The 25,221-nt window shown below is 43.9% G+C and overlaps 1 protein-coding gene across 3 annotated transcripts in view; it reads left to right on the forward strand.

Annotated features, from left to right (window-relative positions):
• LOC144672593 (acid-sensing ion channel 1-like) overlaps window positions 1-24,405 on the forward strand; it is a 226,679-nt gene extending 202,274 nt beyond the window's left edge. For all 3 annotated transcript variants that reach the window (XM_078534414.1, XM_078534416.1, XM_078534415.1), the window contains 2 exons: window positions 16,624-16,728; window positions 19,182-24,405. In XM_078534414.1, coding sequence (XP_078390540.1) covers window positions 16,624-16,728; window positions 19,182-19,286 — 210 coding nt within the window. In that variant the 3' untranslated portion in view covers window positions 19,287-24,405. The remainder of the gene's footprint in view (window positions 1-16,623; window positions 16,729-19,181) is intronic.
• Window positions 24,406-25,221: the final 816 nt, after the last annotated feature.

Genomic DNA, 25,221 nt, shown 5'->3' on the forward strand with positions numbered 1-25,221 from the left:
TGCTGACTTCACTGTTTAGGGACACATGTGAAGGACGAAGACTTTGGTGAAGTACCCTATAAAGCACACATAATTGCACCTCTGTATGAATCACCATCTCATCAAAGGAAATGACACCCCATGTCCACTTCTTCTTCATATTGTTTTCATTATATATAACTTGTAAAAAAGAAATAGTTGCATTTATATAGCATTTTTCACTATCGGACATCTCAAAGTGCTTTACAGCCAATGAAGCACTTTTTGAAGCGTAGTCACTGTTGTAATGTAGGAAACGCGGCAACCAATTTGCGCACAGCAAACCCCCACAAATAGCAAAGTGATAACAACCAGATGATCTGTTTCTCTGTGATGTTGATTGAGGAATAAGTATTGATCAGGACACTGGGAAGAACTCCCCTGCTCTTCTTTGAGATAGTTCCCTGGGATCTTTTATATCCACCCGAGGAGACAAAGGGGCCTCAGTTTAACGTCTCATCCAAAAGATGGCACCTCTGACAGCGCAGGGCTCCCTCGGTACTGTACTGGAGTGTCAGCTTTGTTTTTTGTGCTCAAGTCTGTGAAGTGGGACTTGAGCCCAGAACCTTGAGATTCAGAGGCAAGTATGTTTCTAACTGAGCCATGGCTGACACACAGGCAGCTATAAGCAGAGTACAGGGAGACGTGACCAGAGTGAGGAGGTGAGGACTTTGATGAAAGACGAACCTTGTGTGTCTGGTAACTTAAAATAGTACAATCACATCTGCTCCTAAAGCAAGGCAGCGAGGTAGCACCTATCAGGAGCTCAACTTAATGAGAATTGAGTTCCTTTACAGGCAGTACAGAAGTCATTGCAGGCACCAGGGGGAAAGTGTGCAGTGGCGAGAGTTTTGTAATGACCATTTATTTGGCTGTAAGGCTATGTTATGTATGTCTGAGTTAGCTTTACTGACCCCAGGACCAGCTTAACTGAGGTGTGAGCCCCTTGCTGTTTATGGGGCATTTGAATACCTCTGGTGCTTTTCTTCACTGTGCTGAAACTGTCCAAAACATTCCGATAAATTAAAGTTTATTCCATCATTCCCATGATTTGCACATGACTTGCCTGATCTTAGACATGTTGAGGCCAACACAACGAACTCCCAATGAAAGTCCTGAGGACTACCGATTCTTCACCTTTCAGCCTCATTGACAATGTGATAGGAACTGCCAGTGTCTCACTGCTGGTTAAAGTCATCTCGCTCCTGGAGTGAGCCTTTAACTTAATGGTAGCAACCCCACTTCTGAGTTGGAAGGTGAAGGGCTCATACCCTCCTCTAGTGCTGTTATAGCTGTACAGAGCCTTAGTTAGGCCGCATCTGGGGTACGGTGTACAGTTTTGATCTATTTACTTTGGGTGCGGTGTTCCTTCCCTTGGTCCATAAAAACCCTCCCACCATAGAGGACCAACAGCCCCATTGGCTGGTATAAACGTGGAAGAAGTGTTCACATCACGGCCTGTCAGTCTGTTAAACAGCCTGAAATGCTGTTTGATGACTTCTCACTGTTTGTTCTCCAAGGAATTTGTGTAAAGATAAAAATAAAACAAGCGTAATCAAAATGGAAGTGGTAGCACTCTTGTGAGACAGCAACCACAGATTGATAAAGTTGACCATGATCTTGGAGCCAGAAGTCCCTAAGATCAGGAGTCAGGACCTAACTTTAAAAGAGCTAAAGTTGATGAGCAGAAGGGAACAAATAAATTAGTTCAACAATACTTCAGACAGGTGGAGCACTGTTAAAAGTATAACAGTGAGCATTCACATATCCAACAAAGCTCAACCAAAGCCTACGCAGCAAAAAACATGTTAGAAATGAGATAAAAATGAAAAATGGTCTGCAGAAATCCTGCAGGGAGAAACAAGAAGGATGCCACAATGCTGAATATAATAAAATGCAGAAACATCTGAAAAAGGCTGATCAGTGAAGGAGAGATTTGGAGAAAGTCATAGCACCTGTGATGAAACAGAGTGGCAACACATACTTTCATACCACAACAGTATGAGAGTATTTGGAAAAAATGCAAATGGGCTTGAAACTGAGGAAGAGCACAAAATAGTAACTACTCTGAATGTATACTTCTGCCTCGTACATGAGCAACATGCATTCTCCAAACAAAAGATTCCCCAAGTATAATCAGTGACTTCACTTCACTGTGATGGAAGATCCAAACACACTAAATGAGCTCAAAACAAATATATCCCCAGGAGTAGATGGTATTTGCCCCAGACTGCTGAGAGATGCTATTGCATCTTATTGCATTGGGAGAGAGACTGGGGAGGAGATTTGTGAGGCACTGACAACCATTATGACTGAGTCAATGAACACTGCCATCATTAAGGGAGTCAATGGACCCTGAGCAGAAGACAGGCTGATGTGACACCCATATTCAGAAAGGGTGGCAAAGCAAACACAAGCACCTGCAGACCATTCCATGCAAAATAATGGAATTGATTATTGGAAGAAAACTTAATGATTATCTACACAATAACCTGATTAACAGCAGTTAGCATGGATTCAGAGGGGAAAACGATTCCTGGTTAAGTTCCTCGACCTCTTTAAGGAAGTAACAACCAAAGTGGACTGTGGGAAGCCCCAGGACTTGGTATACCTCAACTTCCAAAAAGCTTTTGACTAAGTTTCACATGAAAGGCTGCGAATTAAACTGAAAGTGGTGGGGATTCAAGGTAAACTCTGGGAATGGATGAGAAACTGGTTGAAGGTGGGAAGTGCTCATTAGGTGAGTTATGTCAAAGGGAGGGGGTACTGAGTGTGGTGCCTCGAGGCTCAGTGCTGGGCTGCCACTGCTTCTAAATGACATAAAGGACCTGAATTCAAATGTTCAACTCAAAAGTGATTGAATTGGCAAGTGACACCTGGCAATCGGAAGAGGCAACTCCAAAGTGACAGAACAAAATAAGCAAGTGGGCTGAACAATGGTGGATAAAATTTAATGAAGACAAGTGCCAAGTACTACAAGTAGGAAGGAATAATAGATGAGACACTTATTCCACGAATGGTGTTGAAATGGCTGAGAGTGAAGCTGAAAGAGACCTGGGAGTGTAAGTAGACTCATTGCTAAGTTTGCGATGTTCATGTTTGTCTAAGTGAACATTATGCCTGGATCAGTACAAGTGACAGCTATTATTGGCTTCAAATTTGTTTAGGATTGAATTTATATGACTTCAATTCCATTAATTACAATTAATTTGCAATTATAATTGCACTGAGTTTCAAAACAAGGCACAATGCCAATAATAAACTCAATAACATGCACTTGTAAGAGCTCTTACCAAGACAATAATGGCCTAAACAACCGCTGCCATAGCAACTCCCACTGCCCCTAATATACCATCGACCGAAATTGTATTCTGCAAATTTCCAAAGCTGAACAGCACAAAGTCAATTAGCCTGCACCAGTGAAGAGATTGGCAATCAGTGTTGTTAAATTTATGATGTACTCACATTGCATTTAGATTAATTGTGTTGCCTGTGTGTCTTCATTATTGTTTAATTAATTATGAGTAGGGATGAAGACTGTCAATCAAGAGGCCTTCACATGGGTCTTAATTTTGTAGATATTTATGCCAAACCCTTATGAATATCATAGGCAACAATATAATAGTAAAGGTGAGCTGTTGCGAAATTGAAGTTGTCTACGTTTTTAGTTGCCCTGTTAAATGGTGCCAGGCTTTTGAACAACAACAACTTGCATTTGTATAGTGCCTTTAGTGTCATAAGACATCCTTACAAGACAGGAACAACTGTGACACAAAATCTGACACTGAGCCACTTTAGAAGATATCAGAATAGGTGACCAAAAGCTTGGTCAAAGAGGTAGGTTTAAAGGAATGTCTTTAGAGGCGGAGAGCTTTGGGGAGGGAATTCCAGAGCCTTGGGCCTAGACTGCTGTAGTCACAGCTGCCAATGGTGGAAAGATAAAAATCAGGGATGTGCAAGAGGCCAGAATTGGAGAAGTGCAGAGATTTGGAGGGTCAGAGGAAGTTAGAGGTTGGGGAGAGGGGCGAGGCCTTGTAGTGATTTGAACACAAAGATGAGAATTTTAATGGTTCTGCGCCTAGGAAGTGTAGCAGTGTAAGATGATAGCTGAAAACTAAAACAGGGTAGCTAATGATTGACAGGTTAAAGCTGTCATTAATGAATACTTGCTGCCTGAATGTGCTCAGGGAGCTTTTCAGTTTTTCAGATACCAGCATTGCAACTCTGAAACAAAAAGCTTCTTGGGGTGGCCAAACAAGACGGATAATGAAGACACCTTAGTTATGATTTATAGTTGGCATTCCAACTTCCAAGAAATAGAGCTACAAGTGAGTTATAACGAGTGCCACGATTGGGATATAAATGGTGTCCTTTAGGTTTCATCATGCATTCTGTCTTAAACAACATGTTAAAAGTTAATTAAAGCATCGAGTGACATTAATTAGATAAAAGGGTGAAAAAGGATAGGTTTCATGATGGGCTGGAACACTTTGCAGTCTCGTTTCCATGGAGCTGTAGACAGTGTGAAGGCGAATTGGTCTGTTTTGGGTAAAGATTTAGAATGGTGATATTTTCAATATTCAATATAGAAGAACACAGTTGGAAAATTGTTCACAGTTCTGGGCACCACCTTATAGGAAATATATTATGGCTTGGTAAGGGTACAGCAATGATTTGCTAGATTGATACTGGAAGTAAAACCTAGTAGTTATGAAGAAAGACATTAAAAATTGGAGCTTTTTCACAGAAACAGAGAAAGCTAAGATGGGGATTGAACACAAGACGTTCCAAATTATAAAAAGTTTAGTGTGTAGAATGCAGAATAGTTTCCATTGGATATGAATCAGCAACAAATGATCACAGACCCAGGGTTATCACTAGAAAGATGAAGGGAAAGTTTGAAGAATTTTCTTCACGCAGAGGCTATTGCAACACAAAATGCTTTTCTACAAGTGACTATTGAGACAAATATCATTTAAACAGTAAATATTTGAAAGAGAAGCACATAACAGAATACTGTATGGGGAAAGGATGGAGAAATGAAATTGAGTAGATAGCTCTGTCCAAGAGGGAAGGACAAGAAGTCAGCATTGATTAGTGGAAATGCGATGATGTAGAGTTTTGTTTGATCATCCAGAACCTCCCCTCAGAACACTCAGTAGCTGGGACACAGGCAATTTTTAAAAAATTTATGTGGTCATGGGATGTGGGCATCACTGGCAGGGCCAGTATTTATTGCCCATCCCTAATTGCCCTTGACGAGGTGATGGTGAGCTGCCTTCTTGAATCGCTGCAGTTCACCTGTTGTAGGGACACCCACAGTGCTGTTAGGAAAGGATTTTGACCCAGCGACAGTGAAGGAATGGCGATATAGTTCCAAGCCAGGATGGTGTGTGGATTGGAGAGGAACTTGCAAGTGGTGGTGTTCCCTTGCGTCTGCTGCCCTTGTCCTTCTAGGTGGTAGAGGTTGTGGGTTTGGAAGATGCTGTCAAAGCGAGTGTAGAATAGTCTGTGGAATAAGTGGGCTTCATGAGCCAAATGGCTTTTTCTCACTTCACATTTCAGAATGAAGTCTCTGCCCTGTTGACTGTAAGGATACTGTGCGTAATGAGCTTTGTGAGACTTAACCTTCAACATATTCATATAATAAGGGTGCCTATATTTTAATATTCAATTGGTCGTGTCTCTCAGGTTCACACTGCTGCAGTCTGGGTGGCCAAGTAGGGTTAGTTTTTTCAACTATATTATCAAGGCCAGAGCAAAGGGAGCTTCACTCTGCACCTCTGCTGTAGTTGACCTGGGAAGGCTTGATGCCAAATGTAAGGAACGTGTTCCATTCCCCAGCAGGGTCACAAACAACACAGCCAGAGAAAAAAAAAATCTCATTGCAAAGAAGATGCTACTGAAATAATTGCATTAAAAAAAAAATTGTGCAGGCTGTAATCGAATTGCAGTCAGGAACTCAAAGCTGCTCATTGGCTTCCTACCAAGTCATTCCCTGCTGTGTCGCAATTTGTGATGAATCAAGCCAATCTCATTCATTATTGGCTAAGTAAGAAGCATATATCGAGTCATGTCAAGTTTCTCAAGTCCCTTGTTCTTTCAATAAACAAAGCCAATTATGTGAAGAACAAGCAGTGTCTGGCAGCAAGGTACAAGCTTGTAATGTGTTCCAGGGCTCAATCGACATTATAAACCACAACAGCCCACTGCAAAAGCTTATCTTCTCTCCAACCGCTCTAATGTGTCACAGCCGTGCACTTACTTGCAGATCTTCTTCCCGTGTGGCATCGCTTACAGGTGCTCAAGCGGCTGGCACGATCATCTGCTGTAAACTGGGTGGAAGATTGGTGGGAACTCCAGAGATAAGTGGACAGGGTGTTAATTTAAATCCTCAAAAACAGGTAGGTTCGGATGGGATGGGAAGTTTAAAAAAAAATTAAATTTCCAACCTTTGTTGCACCTGCACACTTCCAGTTTTAACAGCAGGGTTATGAAGATGTGTTACATAAAATATTAATTTACAATGTCATTGACTGGACATACACATGTATTGAACTTTTTTGAAATTAACACTTTTCCTGAGCAAAGGACGCCGGCTAACAGAAGCCACTGTGTTGCATTTGTGAATGACGCAAGCTGCTTTTAAGGAGATGGGTGGCGGGATTTTCCAGCCCCACCTGCCAGCGGGATCTATCTGACCCACCGAAGTCAATGGACTTTTGGCTGGCTTGCTACATCCGCCGTTTCAGGGCCAGAAAATCCCAGCCAGAGTCTATGGAGCTCTCAGAGAGAGGACACATGATCCAGCTCTTGGGTGTGATAAAAGATGCTGGATTTTTGGATAATCAGAGAGAGACTGCTACGGGGCAAACAACCTTACCCCATTTCTCTTTCTTCTGAAACCTCTCTCATAAAGCTGTGCTGTTTGTGATTTGAAAAACACACCAGAAGACCTCATTGCTGCAAGCTGAGAGTTCTTAAGGAAGAATTCCAGATCAACACCACTGTCTTCAGTGAAAAACCCCAAGAACCAGCAGCTACTGTGGACCAGGACCCTTCAGCTGTGAACAAGCATCTGGACACTCCGTGAATACATTTTTTTTGTGACTTTTCTTGTTACTTGGCCAAGTTTTAATACCTGATACTCTGCAGAGTTTTATTTTTTTGTTTGCATGTTTGGGAAGGATTGTGTGCGCGTGTGTTGTTTCTGCGTTAGCGGATAGTTGGACATATTTGTGCATTTTAAACCTTTTGTTAATAATTTCTGCATTTTGCCCGAGTGAGTTTTAGCAATAAAACTAACTCTTTACTTGTTATCTTAAGGAGCCTGGCTGGCTTATGTCTTGCACTGAGTTACAACCACTTAAGTATTTATTAAATTGGCAATATAACCTCCCTTTTAAATTCACACTCTTATATCCAACTCAGGAGTGGGACAAAGAGAGGAGTCAGTTTACCCCATTAACCTAGGCATAACAACAGTGAGATGGTGGGGCAAGGAGCAGGTGACCAATCCACTCCCAGGAAGCAGTTCAGTTATTGAAACCTTTTAAGGAACCTGTGTGCCTCCATTTTATCAAGCTTTATGTTTAACTACTACTGGCTGGCTTTCCCTGGCCTCAGGAAATGTGGCAGGTAAAAGGAGGCAAAAAGGCCCATAAGTAAGTGCCTTTACAACGTAGTTTGTGGACCAGGAGGAGAAGGAATGTTTGTCTCGATCTAACAAACTTACTCTGTAAACCTTCCCCACCCCTTACGATCTGTCAGATACCCCCACTTCCATGACCTCCAACTGGCTCTTCCTCAATCTTCTCTCTTCACCAGGATAGTTCTTGTTCTTGGACCTTGGCACTCTTCCCTTGAAGAATAGTATGAAGTAATGGAAGGATTTGTAGGCTGATTAACAGTCCAACAGATGATGTAAACCATCTTTATACCAGCTGATAGGTTGGTTAATCCTATATGGTGGGATGGTTTTATGGGCTCCCTTGTCCAAGAGGATCCCACTGATCGTCAACCAGAATTCAGAGTTGGAGCTCCAGCCACCAGGACTGTTTAGAGTGGGGTTCAAACCCTGTGCTTTCTGACTCAAAGAGAGGATTGCTACTAAAAAGGCAAAGATTCACTTCATAAAGTCATGATCCAGGGACCTTGAGACCAATTGATAACTCTGCTGTTTCCCTGTCTGAGTTTGGGTAACTCCACACAGACAGAGGACTTAACCTGTAGCTTCTGGTCCATTCAGCTTAAGTAGCACACCATGGGATCCTTTCACCAACTCAAACCAACATGGGAACTCAGAGCTTTTTAATTCCATTTTCATTGAGACTTTTACTTTATGGACAATAATGGATGACAAGTTTCCTTGATTTAATTGTGTGGTTTGAAGTGTTATTTCCATCACTGCACTGAGTCAGAAGGCTGTGGTATCAAGCCCAACTCCAGGAGTTGAATGCATGATCTGGGCTGATAATTAAGTGCAGTGCGGGTGGAATGCTGCATTCTCGGAGGTGCATTTTATTTGCATGTTCAGATGGGTATAAAAGATCCTATGGCATATTTGAAGAAGAGCAGGGGACTTCTCCCTGGTATCCTCGCCAACATTCATCCCCTCAAGCCACAACACTTGAAGCGGATTAACTGGTCATTTATTTCAATTCTGTTTGTGGGATCTTGCTGTGCACAAATTGGCTGTTGTTACATTACAATAATAAGTGCACTTCAAAAGCAGGTCATTGACTGTGAAGCGCTTTTGGATGTCCTGAGGAAAGTGAAAGGTGCCATAGAGATGCAAGATCTCTCTCAGTTGGAATTAAGAGGGGTAAACTGTACTAGTTTTAATTTAGAACTGCAATCCCTCTTTAGTACTCAAAATAATATCCACTGTAATAAGCCTCCATCAGCAGTTAGTGTGTGTCTAGTTGAGAATAGTTTCTCGATTAAATACTATGCTTTCATTACAAGTATCACTGTTTAATGAATACAGAGTGAGTGTGTGATCAGATTGGCTGTGTTTCATTTCGACTGAAGGCAAGTAATAAAATTACTGCACCATTTACATGAAGTAATAAGAGTCAGGTTTGCAAAAAGGTTATAATGGTCGATTCTGTACCACAGAAGGGAGCAAAGAGCTCATAACCTAATAAGGGAAAAATCACTCAAGTTGGCCCAATTCAGGGCCACAGGCTGAGGGTGACAGAATTGTCTCTTGATTGCATGGGATTCCAGGATTCTTAGGCTGGAATTTCCCAGCCCCGTTGGTGTCGGGTATCATGGCGGGTGGGGTATGGGGGACAATATGGCGAGAAGGCAAAAAAAAAATCAGTTTCACACCGTCGTGAAACCAGTTTGCGATCACCCGCCAAAGGCATTGTATGCCGCACGTTGGGAACCTAATTTCAATACTTTAGCATCTCATTATAAGCCCTGCTCACCGGAATCATCCTCCCCACACTGGATCATCCGGGCAGCCGATGTGTTACACAACTGTACATAAGCGACATGCACCTGGTGAGCTGCACTTCACTCAGGACTTGGCAGTTTGTTTGCCTACCTTGCTTCGGGCAGCACTCGCAGTCATCAGCGCCAGGCTTCACAGGCAGCACCACATCACTTTTAGGGGGCTCACGGGCAGGTCTCTACCTACCAGACCAGCCGTAAGGCGGGGGTGGCTTTTCAATGTCTGCAGGGCTAGGGCTTGCTTGGGGAAGTGGGAGAAGTGGCCTCAGGCAGGGGAAAAGGCTGCAGGGCGAGGGCTGTACTGGGGAAGGGGGGATATCCCAGGGTGTGTGGGGGGGGACACATGTTGATCTGTACAAGTGGCCTCAAGATGGTGAGGGCTGAGGAGACAGTCTCCGAGGAGATGAGGCCAGATGGAGATGTGAGGGTGTGTGTGAGAGAGAGTGAATGGTGATGTCCCTTGAGCTGGCAGTGAGTGAGATGCCAGTGAATGTGTGTTGGGCTTGTGCGTGTGAGAGTTTAGAGTGATGAGATGGTTGCCTTACCCTGGCGGCACGGATGAGATCATTCATCCATTTTCTGCACTAGATGGCTGACCTCTTGTTGTGCAGCTTTGGCACTGACCATCTCTGCCACCTCTTCCCAAGCTGGAGTGGTGAGACTGACGGGCCACCTGTGGCCAGAGTGGGTGTACAGGACATCGCCGGGGGCCTCCATAGCTCCAGAAGGTCTCCCAGGGACACGTTACTGAATTGGGGAGGGCTATACTCTTCTTGGCTTTTGGGGCCACGTCTTCACTGGAGCAGTCCTGGGCTGCAAGCATTGAGAAGGGTACGCACGACTGCATGAGGGAGCGGCGAGGTAACAGCGTGACGGGAAAATCGGAGGCCACCCGCCAGTGAGATGGCATGTTTCCTGTGACTGCATAATTAATGAGCTGGGAATGGGATGATGCGCCACGGAAACCTGCCATTGAGGCCGGTGGATAAAATGACTTTTTTCCTGCCCACTACTGCACTTGGTGCAAATTTGGAACGATTCCACCCTTAGAGATGACTTGGGCATAAGCAATAGGAGCAAGAGCAGTCCATTTTGTCCCTTGAACCTGCTCCACCATTCACTGGAGATCATGGCTACTCTTCTACCTCAATTCCACTTTCCTGCCCCTCTACATATCAGTTTGGGTTTGCGTTGTGCAATTCCTTTCTTGAAAACTGGAAATATACGGCCTAACTTTTTGAATTTAAAGAGAGGGATGCTGGTGCTAAGGAATAAAACAGGCCTCCACTTCCTACACAGTGTCAGCATCAAGTGCTCCCAGGTCAGGCTCTGCAGCTGCCTCCATATGCCTTAACTCCAATTGTGATAAAAATCATCTGACATTGTGGTGTCTCCAGTTCCATCGACAGCCCTCCTTGTCTCCTTTCTGTTAAACAGATTAAAATGGTGGACAAGAGTAATAGCAATTGTAAAATCCAAGCTGATGATCCGTGCACACAATGCCCTTGGCGCCATCTGGGGGAAACCAAAAGGCCTTTAGAGAAAGGAGGCAAAAAAGATTGGTGGAAAGTTGAGGGGGTGGGAGGGTTCCCAATAAATAACCTCTAAAAGGGATCTGAAACCTGGCCTTTGCTCATTGTGATGTCAGCCCAGTTATCCAGCAGGGGTTGCAGACACACATCTAAAGAAATAGATACAATCATCTCCAAAAGCAGAAAGGGTCATCTTTCAGGTATCAGTATGAACTCTCAACCTTTAAATCTGTAGCTGCTGATCCATTAAAAGGCATCATCTTCACAATGCAGTGGATTCTTTGACCTTTGTCCAAGGCATCATCAATTACCAAATCCTGTTAGAAGATTATCTTGTGTGCGTCAATGAAGTCAGCTCTCGCCTCTAGAGACCAGAGTCTTGAGCCCACTGAATAGATGAGAAAGCTTTTTTTGTTGCTGCCCAAGTGATACCTGCTGAGAATAACAAGAGGGATAGCAGTTTTATCCTCTTGTACGAGATTTACAACAGCAGAGTGGACATTTCCATTACTAGCCGATTTAGGCTGGACCTTGAACAGTCACTTGTAAATTACTCTTAGGCAGAGCCAGCCGAATCTATTCTGGAAACAGAGCATCCCCCTCCATCGGAATCCATTAATAGGACAATAAACATTCTTCCTGATTTCCTGTATCTGTCCAAAGCAACATTGAGTTGGCCCATAATGGAGCAGCACTGTGGGGGAGCCATGCTGGCAGGAGCCCCACGCCTTAATTTGGATAGCCGGGGATATGTGAAATGTTGGCACAGGGCAGAGCCTGGCCTGCAGCACACATTGACTGGAGATAAGACGATGTGGAGAGGCAGCACAGCTCTTCAAAGGGCTGCAGCTGGCCCAAAAAATGAGGAGTTGTGTCAGTGACAGAAAAATGGCCTTCTTGCCCACAACAGAGCAGGGAGAAGTGGGCAACACCGCTACCTCTGCTGTTAAAGTGCTGGCAGGTCCTGCTGCAGGAGATATGTCAAAGGGGAGTTGCCCTACTCGAGACTGACAGGCACCTTCTTGGCTGAAAATGAGAGAGACATTCCCTGGCGTCAGTAGGAAGAGGAAGTTACTGTGTTGCTTAGTTCTGCTCACATTTCTTGTGGGACCGATCAACCAAGGTGGTGCCATACCGAGTGCTGTACACAACCATTGTGCTTTCGTGCACATGCTTTTATTGTGCCTAAATTCCATGGTACCTTTCTAGTGGAGGTGGAGTGAGCAGCAAACAGATGTTAAGGAGTCCAGCTCAACATGCTCCTCTGTTGCTAGGGGATTTTTCAGTGGAGTCAGCAACCTGGGCTCCTGCATAGGGAATGGCCACTTGTGTGAGGCCCTGGATGGAAAGCAGCAGCCATGGAGCCAAGAGTCAGATGGCTAGAAATTCCCCGGGGCAGAATTTTGCCCTTGGCGGGGGTGCTCGGTGGGAACGGTCAGGAAGCCGACCGCGATCGGCACCGCACTGCAATTTCACGCCAGCGGGGCAATTAATGCCCATCCTGCATGAAACGCAAGCGGCAACGCTGAGCGCTGCCTGTGCGGGTTGGGAGGGGCGGGGGGGAGGAGGGTGAGCAGGCCGAGCGCAAACTTCGCGCATGCGTGTGTGTGAGCGCTTCATAATCCCCCTGAGGCACAGAGCTGCCTCAAGGATGTGAAGAGATATGAAAAAATAAAAATGTAATGAAATGTGTCCCCTCATGTGACTCTGTCACGTGTAAATAATGAAAAATTAAAGTTTTTTTATTTTTATTTGCTTTTGGAAACCTCATCCCGCCTGTGGATGAGGTTTCCAAAAAAATGCAAAGGCCACTTGGCCTTTTTGCCTATCTGCCAACCATAAGGTTGGACAGGCGCAAAATATTTGATTTAATTGGTTACTTAATAGCCTTAACGGGCCTTTTAATTTTTGGCAGGTGCACTGCCAGCTCCAGCGCACGTGCGCGCCCGCCGACCGAACTATCGTGTGACTGCACATTGACATCAGCGTGATCAGGCCGACATCAACGCGTGTTATTTCACGCTCGAGCGGGTCGGGCATGCGCCTGCCCACTGAGCAAAAACTTCTGCCCCTAGCCTCTGGCCAGGTGGGGGTGGTATTTTGAATGAGACCCAATTGGCTAGGTTAAAGAGTCATACCAACTCGAAACGTTAACCCTGTTTCTCACTCCACAGATGCTGTCAGACCTGCTGAGTTTTTCCAGCATTTTCTGTTTTTATTCCAATTGGCTAGGTATTTTGTTGATGCCAAAATTCTAACATTGGGTAAGGGGGAGGAAGGGCAGGAGCAATTCATTCTTTATTAGAAGACTCAGAATTGGCAGGTTGATGTCACCCACCAGAAATCCCACCAGCTTTCCTGCCCTACCCACCCTCCTCTTCTTTGCCCCCGGAGAAAGTGCGTTTGTGCATAATGTTGTGTTTCCAGGATGGGCACTACCAACTGACTGAGATTTTTATTTAACGAAGAAGGTGGGATCGTCAACTGAAATGGCTTGCCCTCACCCCTTAACAGAATGGCACAAAGCTCAGTCAAAATCCAACCCAACCTTCAGCACAATTACCGAGAACACTATATGTGCAATGAACCACCAGGTGGGGACTCTGCCAACCCTGGCTCAGTAGTAAAAAATGACCCAAAGTGCTTCACAGGAGCGTTAACAGACAAAATTTGACACCAATTAGCCACATAAGGCGATGTTAGGACAGGTGACCAAAAGCTTGGTCAAAGAGAGAGGTTTTTAAGGAGCATCTTAAGAACATTAGAATTAGGAGCTGGAGTAGACCAGACAGCCAATCGAGCCTGCTCTACCATTCAGTATGATCATGGCTGATCTTGGGCTTCAACTCCACTTTCTCACCCGCTCCCCACATTGTTCGATTTCCTGAGAGATCAAAAATCTGTCTCTCCCAGCCTTAAATATACTCAATAATGGAGCATCCACAACCTTCGAGGGTAGCGAATTTCAACGGTTCACAACCCTTTGAAGAAATTTCTACTCATCTCAGTCCTAAATGACCGGCCCCTTATTCTGAGACTGTGCCCCCGTGTTCTAGACCCCTGAGCCTCTCAGATCTACCTCAGCAGAATCCTATATGTTTCAATGAGGTCACCTTCAAAGAGGTCATCTCAAAGAAGAGAGAGCTGGGGAGGCAGAAAGGTTTCAGAAAGGAATTCCAGAGATTGGGGCTGAGGCAGCTGAAGGGACAGCCGCTCCTAAGATGCCAGGAGTGGAGGAAATGCAGATGGGAGGGACATGCCCACTTTTCAGACCATCAAAGCCAATCCAATAGCATCAGGGTAAAAAAAAATTGCTGATTATTTTAGTTACAATGGAACTATTTCAGGATAATAGTGACATTTTCCATGTTTCTTCCTGTGAATTCATTGTTAACTGATGGTGAGCTCAGCAGTCTAACCTCCCTGTCCTGTCCCAACTGAAGGGGGCAGTAAATACAGAAAATAAAACCTAATCTGTCATTAATACTAGGCAGTAAAACCAATTTGTTAATGAAATGCATATCTGACTGAAGGGCAGTATTTTGAGCATGTATGTCTCATTTCAACTTGTCGTTTATTTGTGGATTCTCATCACAATTACTTGACGAAGAGAAGGGAGAGGCTGATTTCTCCCCACCCCCCAATATTTTTCACACCTCTGGGTGAATGCAGCAATGACTCCTAATTGGTGTGATTAGTGCTCCATCCTCGAAAAGTCACTGCCTAGCCTTCCTGTCACAGCAAACAGCTTAAACTAAACCAGGCCTTTCAACTGCCAGTGCTTTGCTGAGCCACGTGTGTTAGTGTTGCTCATTGTTAAATCATATTTTGAGAACAACTGTGATGGACTGCAACATTTCAGGCCCTGACTTTTCCTCAACCTTTAAATGGAACTTGAACAGGCGTCTACATTGGCTCACACTGGAGTGGGGAGCCAGATTAATACTTCATCGGGCGCTGGACACCAATGACAGGTGGAGTCTCTCTGCACCTTCCCACTTACAAACTCCACCCCTCCACCCCAACCACCACCTGTGCCCCCTGCTCCATTAAAACACCAACGTGAACTTGCAGTGCTAAATGACAGTATTTTATAATCTGCCAACTCCGCCCCACTTCGGTATTTTTAAACGCAGAAATGTTTTAACCCACCGGTTGTGCAGTGTTTCTGTGTCATGGGGAGTTTTACCAGGAGTCCCATAATTGCGCACAGCCCTGTAGGGTCATACAGGGGTCAGCCATCGCTCACACTTGCCAGAAGGTTGTGGGTTCAAGCCCCACTCCAGAGAATTGAATACAAAATCAAGGCTGACACTCCAATGCAGTACAAAGGGAGTGTTGCACTATCCGAGGTGCCGTCTTTCAGAAGAGATGTTAAACCAAGGCACTGTCTGCCCTTTCAGGTGGGCATAAAATGGCACTATTTGGAAGGAGAGCAGGGGAGGATTCTTAGTGTTGGGTCTAATCCTTCAACCAACATCACTACAAACAGATTATCTGGTCATTATTACATTGCTGTTTATAGGAGCTTGCTGTGTGTAAATTGACTGCTGTGTTGCCTACACTACAACAGTGACTACACTTCATTGGCTGTAAGGCAATTTGGGACATGCTGAAGTTGTGAAAGGCTCTATAAAAATGCGAGTTCCTTTCTTTCATTCAACCCATGACTAAGTGTGCTGGTTGGAGCTGATGGTTTGTTTTTGCTTTTGTATGGGGGGTAGGTTGGGATGAGAAGCTGAGCTTGGGTCTCGCTTTGTTTCACTGATACAGTTGCCCTGACCATCCCTTTTTTTGTGTTGGGGGATGGAGATCCCTCCTGATACTGGCTGGCCTTCTTGAGAAGGTAGATAAGGATGTCTTTTGTTGTTGAAAGAGATTTGCACATTGGAGGATGAGAAAATAGGTTACATTGAAAGTGGTCCCTCCCTATAATTTATTACTGAAAAATATGATAAGCTTCCTCCTTCTCCTGTTTGTGAGGAATGAGTATTAATTAGATCCATTAATGGGCAAGATGTAACACCCCCAATGGATGCTGATCAAAGGCTGCCATTAAAATTTAAGAATAAATGTAGGGTCCCTGCCTCCTTTTCTCGTGCCTTCTGTACCCACCTGCCCTGTGCCCATACTTCCTCCTGCCCCTTGGCATACTGGTTTTGTGCACAATGGGCACCCTTTCACTGGCACTAGGAGGAACATGAGTTTGGGCTTTGTCCAAGGAGGGCATGTCATGCGTGTGGCACACAGATAGGTTATCAGCTGCTTTGTATTGCTTTCTGGCAGCAGCTGGAGCTCTTCTTGTACTGGAATTCTCAGCTGCAGTGGAGGATCTGCCAGTCTCTCCTGTGTAGAGTAACACAGCACTGCCTGTCCTCCCTAATGTGGTGATTCTCCAATAGATCTGCCAGTGATGCAAAGACCTCATGATAAGTGAGTGAACAAGTAAGCATATGCACACACCCCCCCCACAAGCGTCCAATTTCCACAGTATCTCGCAGTTTCTGAACTGGCAATAATAAAGGACGCTCAGCTCCATTTTCCATCTGGGATCACAAAAGGTCTAGTTGATTGAAGCAGTCAATGACCATTGGATGTTTTATGTTGGCAGGTGTTGAAGCACAAACTATGTGGCGTATTGAAGTATGGAAAACAACAGAAGAGAAACAACAATGACAAGGGAGTAACACTCAGCCTGGATGACATCAAACGCCATGCAAGTATTCTTTCTTAATTTCTTAGTTTCAAGGCATTTTCTTCCCTTTCCCTCTTGTTAGAAGTCTCCCCGTGCCTCTCACAGTCTTTAGTTAGAGGCCTACTCCCAGGCCACTCCCAGTGCCTCTACAATCCATAGACTGGGGACCAACTTGCAGGCATCTGCTAACATCATCTTATAGCCAGCCACTAGGGCAATGCACAAGAGAAACTCTCCAGAGAGTTTGTTTATTTCTTCCTCCTCCAGCATTGGGAAGGAATCTTTCCCCCCTCCTTACATTAACATGACTGGGAGAAGAGCTCCAACACCCCAACCAGTGAACATTGCTGGGTGTGGGATGGCAGAGAGCAGGGTTGGGGGGCTAATGTGGAGCAGCTAATGAGGTTTCTGGGAGGTGGCATAATGCCACCAATTCTGCCCGTCATGGCAGCATTAGAGCAAGGCAAGAAATACCTGCTCCATCTCTCACTTTTTTTCATTGTGGAAAAAATCTAGGCCCCAGATTTGTGCTTCAAGATTCAAATTATGAACCACTTTCAGATAGAGCCAGCGAAGAGGGACAGTGCAGTCTATTAGCAATGTGTAAAGAGGTGTATGCTGTTGTATGTCACAGGCATTTTTGCAGTCAGAGTGCAGTTGATGACAGCAAATTAAACGTTTGGCCTTCAACAAGCCTGATTGATCCTTTTTCCTAACTTTGCACGGATGCTGATTAAACCACGTGAGAGGAGGGCAGAAATTCTCAGATTCATGCCACACATGGACAAATAACGCCTCCAACCTCAAATCCACCATTTTTCTATTCACAGCTACATCATGAAAATAAGTCCGGAGTGTACCTCGATTCCATAGCAGCTCTGCAGAAAAGAGAAGCCTCGGAAATAATCACTGAGACAAAATGTATTATTATACTAATGATTTAGCAATAATGTAATTAAAATCCCACTCACAGGATCAGAAGTTAAATGCTTTGAACCACTGGTAATGAAATAAAAGCAGCCACCAGACAGCCCCGTCACAATAAAGTCAGAAGATATCTCATTAGAAAGTTGGATCACAGCTTATTTAAACATAGTGCATGAATGTGTAAAAGGAATCATTTGGAGTTGTGAACTGCATTTATCATATGCCTATTGCTTTGTAGTTGTGAGAGCCAGCTTTTTTTTTTTTGCTTATGTTACTGTACCAGCTGACACAGGGCACCTTTCCATTGCAGGGCACTATCAGCTCAAATTCTCAATGTAAGTGATCTGTAGGGAACCAGTGGCATTGCTGGAAATCGTACGATGCCAGGATCTGATTCAATCTTACAGCACAGGAGGAGGCCAATCGGCCCGTTGTGCCTCGACTCTCTTTTAAATAGCTGTCCAATTTATCCTGCTCCCCTAGGCCCTGCAGTTTCTTTCCCCATCAAGTATTCATCCAATTCCCTTTTGAAAGTTACGATTGAATCTGCTTCCACCCTCCTTTAAGGCAGCACCTTCCAGATCATCATAACTAGCTACATTAAAAAAACATTCTCCTCATCTCACCTCCACTTTTTGCCAATTACCTAATAATCAAAAGCCTCTTTGCGTGGGGAAGCGATCCTGCCAGGCTGCATCTCTCTAATAGTCAGGCCTCCGTGTTATCAGCAGAACTGTGGAGACTGGCACTTGGCAACCAATGTAAAAAGTGAAGGGAGGAGCATAGAGATCATTCTGCTGGAACCCTGTCCTTACATTCTTCAGGACCCCAGTTTAAACAGTCCCAGCTGATGAGATGAGAGCCTCCTCCGTCTGCTGGTTGTAAGGATCCTACAAGAATGAGTATGGGCATCTCCATCCAGATTTCAGGGACCGTGGATGAGCACTGCATCAATTGTTGAGGGGAGTGTAGGCTGTGCTGCTCTGCAGTTCTGGCTAAGACATTTTATCGACACAGAGTGAAGGAAATTTTAACGCTGCCTGTGCTATATGCCACGCTGGGTGTCAAAACTTTCTTGCGCAGTTTACCTTACCTTGACGAGCTGAATAATGTTTCTCTTTGAACTATTTTATTTTTATTTTGAAAAAAAGTGCAACTCAGAAGAGTAACTTCACCCAAACATTTGATGGAACCATAACCTTACCCTGCTATTTATCTACTGACCTACATGTTATATACTGTAGAGTTTAACAGAAAAAGGTGTATCTGTCCTGTGCAGGATTTTTGCACTCAGTTGACCTTGTGACTCACTTTTAGCCTAAGGGCACATCTCCCATTGACGTGCCTTACAGTCTCTCACAAGATAGATTCTGATGAATCTTTGTCCCATTTGATCTTATCCTTCTGGAATGCCAAGCTCACTGTGCTCCCATCATCTCATACAGCAGCAGCTGAAATGAGTCCCCATGGTCCTGGGATTTTGGATGGGGAGACGAGATATTGCCACTCTTTGACAGTCGGTGCGCGGAATTTTCTTCTTTCCACAGAACCCATGTGAGAACCTAAGGAGCCACCCAGTGGGAATGACATACCCAGCCAATATTCTACCTCACCACCCGCCTCGCAGCACCTTTGAAGATTTCACCTGCTGATGGCGGAGGCTCACGACTGGCAACCACCACGACACACACTTATCTCACGGTTCAACGAGCGGAAAGGAGACTGGACTGTCCACGGAGACTGGAGCTGTCCAATTCTGAACTACCAAAGTCATTGAACAAACCTTCTGGAGACACACTCAAAAACAACCCGACTACATGTTTGAAACAAAATGACAGTTTTGGGGATGACTGTTCCGTGGACTCCACTCATTCTTACACTAACTTTGCGAAAAGAAAACCAACTTTTTTCTCTCATCTAGAGTCATATTCCAGTTTTGTAAAAGGACTTTTTTATTCACTGATTATCGTGAACGCTTCTGTAGGCCGCTCGTATCGTCTTGCGTGGTCATGTTCTTAAGGTAAAAAAAAATAGAATACATTTCATGTTATCCCGAGTGAAACCTGTTGCTGCAGCGATTCATTTCCTATCACTGATGGAAACATATTTACACTCACTATCTTTTTCTCCCCCCCTCCCCCCTCCCCACCCCACCCCGCCAAATGGTCACTTTACACTATAGTTTGCTTAAGATTTGGAATGACTGGACACTAGCAGGAAAGTAGCGCAGGTTCGATTGATAGGTCAGTGCTGTCTCATTTCTTTACTGAATTCCAACTAAAATTGGGAGGCGGAAAATTTGTCTCGGGCGACAGTACAAGACAGGATGTAAAACGGGCTGGCAAATCGCCCATTTTATGTTTCCGCCCAAGACGAATTTCTCTTCATTTTAAAAAAAAAAGTTGGAAACCGCTCTCAAGACGACCTCTGGCAGCCCAGCAAACTTAATGATGGGATGTTGTCCAGGACAGCAGAGTCTAGCCATTTGAGAGAAGCTCACAACAGATGAAGGTAGTACCTGTGCCGCTTGCTGAGTGAAGCGTAAAACATTGTACGAAAGAAAAAGATTCAAGCTTACCTTTGGTTCTGTGTTAGATGTAGAACCACCATGGTAACGATTAGAACCGATGTTTCCACTGAGCCATAGTTGGAAATGTGTGGAGGTTGGAAAAAAAAATAGCTGGTCCTGATTTGAGTAACTCTCAGTGGACTCTGTGCACAATTATTTTAATGGGAAATCAAAAAAAAAAACAAGTCTTTCCCACAATCAAATGATCTTTATCAACTAAAAACTGAGCATGTGTTCCCCCAAAACACAAACATAAAATAGATAACTCCATAAAAAATGTGATCACTTTACCTCCGCTGAATATCAGTGAACACTAATTGAAATGGGGTTTCAGTAACCTTGGAGAGTTCACAGATCAGCCCTGTTGCTCATAGTCCTTAGAATGGATTAAATTTGGACCCAAACGCCGCACTTCAGTTCATAATCCAGCAGCAGCGATGATCTAATCAAATGGTAGAACAGGGTCGAGGCCGCCTCCTGTTCCTAATGTTTGACAGCAGGGAGAGAATCTTCCATGCTCACTGCAGAGAGAAGTCAATAGGAGAATCCAGCAAATTCTGTTAAGAATTTACAGAACCCTTTAAACATTCCATTAAGTGTTGGCTGGGCTATTCCACTTATCCCATGACATCTGGAAGCCCGAATGGAGGTGATGTGATTCACTAGTTCACACCTGTGAGGCCTAGCATACAGTTTCTTGGTTCCAAATAGGCCTCATTGGGAGAAGCAATGAATAGGGGCAATGCATTCCAGATTTGACTGGTAACTGAAAGCTGGGCAACTGGAGGTTCTTGTATAACACTTAAAATAACAGACAGACAGCTCCTTATCTATAGAAGGCAGAACTGATTGATGCGACCCTCAGCTTAACTTCAAACCCGATGCCTGACAACTACATTAAAAGGCAGTTGGCCAGTGCACAATGTGTCTGAGTCATGAATAAAAGCTTAAACTTTAAGCTTCTAAGCACCTCATTTGATCTAAGTTAGACACAAGAAACCATCATCCTCAAGCAGTGGTATTCATTATATGACTAAGGGACATTTGTCACCCGCCTCCACACACCTATAATTCTCAGCAGACTTTGAGCATCCTACCAAGCTGCAGCATGTTGACTGAACTAAGGCTTGGTGCAGTCTCCTGACTTTATTTTTAAAAAAGCATTCAGCAATGGGAAATATGTGAAGGTGCAGTTCTCCCTCCTACCTTATAGTGATTTAATATTGGCCAACATAGTTCTCTTCCTGTGGGGAAGTGTCTGCTCTCTATTTGAGAACTGCACAGAGACTGGATTGAAATCAGACAGTCACAGCATGTGGCTGAATTGCAAGCCTGCACCCATCACCTGATGGTCCAGCAGTGGTTTGGATTGTGGCCACAGACAAAAAAAAAGTGAATTGTAAAGCTCGAGAGCGATTTGTGCATTCTCATATTAAACAATTTCAAGGTAGGACATTGCACAAAAGTTCAGACTTTAGTGTGTGGTGACCACTGGTATAAGCAGAACAAAACATAATTGACTATGGTGCAAATTATCATTCCTCATTCCTTTTGTTGATTTGTGTATCTACAAGAGAGACTCCTTGCTGCTGAATTATACACTTAAACAACTACATGTTGTATCAGGTGGAAGGCCTGATGTTTGAAAGATTTCCATAATATAATGTAATGTAATTTGAATTTATCTTAAAGAAACTATGTATCCAATGTCATGCCAACTTAGAGGAGAAACAGGCTGATAATTAGAATCAGAGGACTAACAACCGAATTCAAATTGCAAAAGTAATCATCCAAAGTTAGCCTTACATTAAGTAATGTAAATTCAGTGTTAAATATGACATTAATTGGTGTTTTAAATGACTGCCAGCCCAAAGCCAGAGGAGTGTAAAGTGATTTAATCAGCTGCTGTTTCCTGCTCAAAAGACTTACCATTGTTACATGACAGTTGAGATTCCCTGCACTGTAGAAGTCATCATGCACAGATTACACAAAAACATTGTGTCAGCTGAGACACCTGTGGCTAACAACAGGAAAAATGGACTGAAAACAGAAATGAACCACCATCACTATAAAACCAACAGTCAGTATTAGACACAGACAAAATCTTACCAGGTACATTTTAAGAATGAATCCAACAGCAGCCATTCCCAGAGCATCTCCCACCACCTGAAATATCCTTTCCCACCACTCTACTGATGAGTAACAGGCAGGGGAAAAATTAAAAGAATTTAAATTCTCTTTCAACCTAGAATTAGTAACACTTTGATACAAGTTATACATCATTAACCAGACTCTGGATGAGTTTCCCTTCTCTCCCTTATGGCTGCAAGCATCCTTTGTGAATTGAGTGCAGGTGATCTCAATGCTGCTGACTGAGATCGTAGAATAAAGTGGATGTGATTTTGCATTCAATATGAGCTTGTGTTAATCACCATTAAACTGTTACTCTCGCTGTTGGAAATTTGAGGGAGGAGACATTCTGGACTGGAGCTGTCACATAGATTCTCAGCTGAGATTGGCAGTTATGACATTGATGAGGCACTGCAGAGTGAGTCTTTCCTGTTGGTTTGAATTGAATGTGAGAGTACATTACTGATATTGGATGTAAAAAAAAAACCTTCCACTACTACTGACATTCTTCACCAAAAAGAGCTAACATTCGGCCCTCCCTTCCCCCAACCTCAAAAAAAGCAATTACCTATTATTCTCCTTTGAAGGGAAGTGGATTTTTTCGGGGGAGGCTGATTAATGAAGATTACTCCAAGACATTTCCAGTGGTGAATGGGCTGACTAAATTCTAATTAAATGGCTACAGTTGACAAAGTAACCACTGGAATGAACACCTTAATCATTGTTAGTGTAGATGCTTCTGGTGTTTTGAGTCCAGATTAATATCTGCTCCCGAGACCTTAATTACCACTTAACTCTTTAATAAGTCCTCTCCTTTAACCAAGAAGGATTGGATGATAACCCCCCCTCCCCAACAGATTCTGCTGCTCATGCTCCCTGTGCAGGTGAGATTTAATTCACAATTGTCAGGGGGAAAGAAAAACAATTGTAAGACAAGTATGTTTATGGCTCCTTTATCGTAACCTGTGAAACAAAAGAATTATAGAAATGCAGCCTCTAACAACAACTTGCATTTATGTAGCGCCTTTAATGTAGTAAAATGTCCCAAAGCTCTTACCCTGTAACTGCCTGTGAAATGACACAGCCATGCAGCACCTGAGTGACAATCCACAGTAAGGGTTTGACAGTCCTTTAAATGTTTTCTTTTAAGGTAAAAGACAAAAGAGGGATACCTAGGGTGTGAAATGAAGCCAAACCAACAGTGTCAAACCTGTGTAATTCTTGTTATGTATAAGTTTCACCAAGTAACATCAGATACAGTACATCGACTTGCATCTTATTCATTTAGCTTAATGTGTTGTTATGTATAGTAACCATTAGATGCTCGTAATATTACAAAGCTATTGTGCCATTCCTTGTTACTGACTTCAGACTGCCTTTAATTGTATGAGGAACAAAAGAAAACATTTAGCCTTTAACATGGGAAATATATGTACTATGTACAAGTTTTATTCAGATAAAGCACAAGGGTATAGAATGGTAGTGTATGACAGGTGATCTGCTATTTTATCATTGTAAACATGATTGTTTCTTAGAAGCAGCAATGAGTGGTTTCTATGGATGAAGCCCCATTGTCTCTTCTTGACTTTTGATGTCATACTGTGATGTTTTAACAAGCCTGGAAGAGGAAGTTTGGTTTCCATTTTGATTTTTTACAAGCACTGGTTATCAAAAAAAAATGAACAGGATTTTGTGATAGACTTAGAATGCTAGGTTGAAGACCAAGCCCAAGGATTCTCATCATCGCTGGTCTTCAGAACTTCATTTTGTTGCTTTGCCTAAACCCCAGACAATGACTGTTCAAAGGAAGCAACAGTGACCATTGGAGCAAAGCATTTCATCAATGGCGGTGTTGGCATTTCCATCAACTTCAGCCAGGATGGACTTGCAGAAGTGAAAATGTGGACTTCTGAAGGACATGTTGGGAAGGATCAGTGTATCCCACACAATGATGTTGGAGCTTTCAAATCAGAGATCATGGCTTCTTGTGAGAAAACAAAATTTTCAAATATATTATACCTGCCATCAAAGATGCCCTTCTTATATGATAATAAATATATATCATAGTATGCCATTGTAAATATGATGTGTGTGTTCATTATTGCTCAGTCTGCTGACTGGCTTCACTTCTTTCATTCTACTGAACAACAAGACCCCTGCTGTGCAGGTCAATGACTCACTGGATAAATGTATTGTGTGCCGACCCAAAAGAAACCATGGTGGAATTTAATCCAGCCATTGTGACAGGAAACATGGTGTCCGCGCCCACTTAATCATGGAAAAGACCAAGCATCAATCTGCCAATCTGGAGAAAAACCCTCTTGATTAAGTCGGAGGAGGGAAGGGGCCAAAGTGAGAAGCTCACCCACTCACAGCGGGATGTCAATTAGGCTCATTATTGAGCCAATTGACACCAATTATCCGTGAGCCCACTGGAATTTAGTTGTGGCTCAGGGATTAAATGGGAGTTGCAAGCCTCTCCTGTGCCTCCCAAAGGCTGCCCAGCAGACCCTGTCATGTTTGCCTACAGCCTTGTGGTGCTGGTGGGGGGGTCCCTTGTTGTCAGGCACCCAGTGCCAGATCCAGGGGCCCAGCCATGGGAAAGGAGGGCGGGGCAGGGGGCAAAAGGGACGGGGGGGCGGGCAGCTGTCTCTCTCTCCCTACAAACTCCATTCCACCCTCACTTAACTGCGTCCAGGCATTCAACGATGATCCCTGGTGAGATCCTTGGAGCATTACCAGCAGCAGCAGCCTGGTGGTGCTGCCAGTAATGGAGAACTGCTGACCTCCAATTGGCCGGCAGCTCTTGGCAGGCAGGATTTCAGGGTGATCATAAATCTCTGGGAAGGCCCATCGCTAGCCTGTTAAATGCCGGACAGGCACTTAAT

This window comes from Cetorhinus maximus, chromosome X, assembly GCF_964194155.1.
Source record: "Cetorhinus maximus chromosome X, sCetMax3.hap1.1, whole genome shotgun sequence".
In the NCBI taxonomy this organism is placed as follows: Eukaryota; Metazoa; Chordata; class Chondrichthyes; order Lamniformes; family Cetorhinidae; genus Cetorhinus; species Cetorhinus maximus.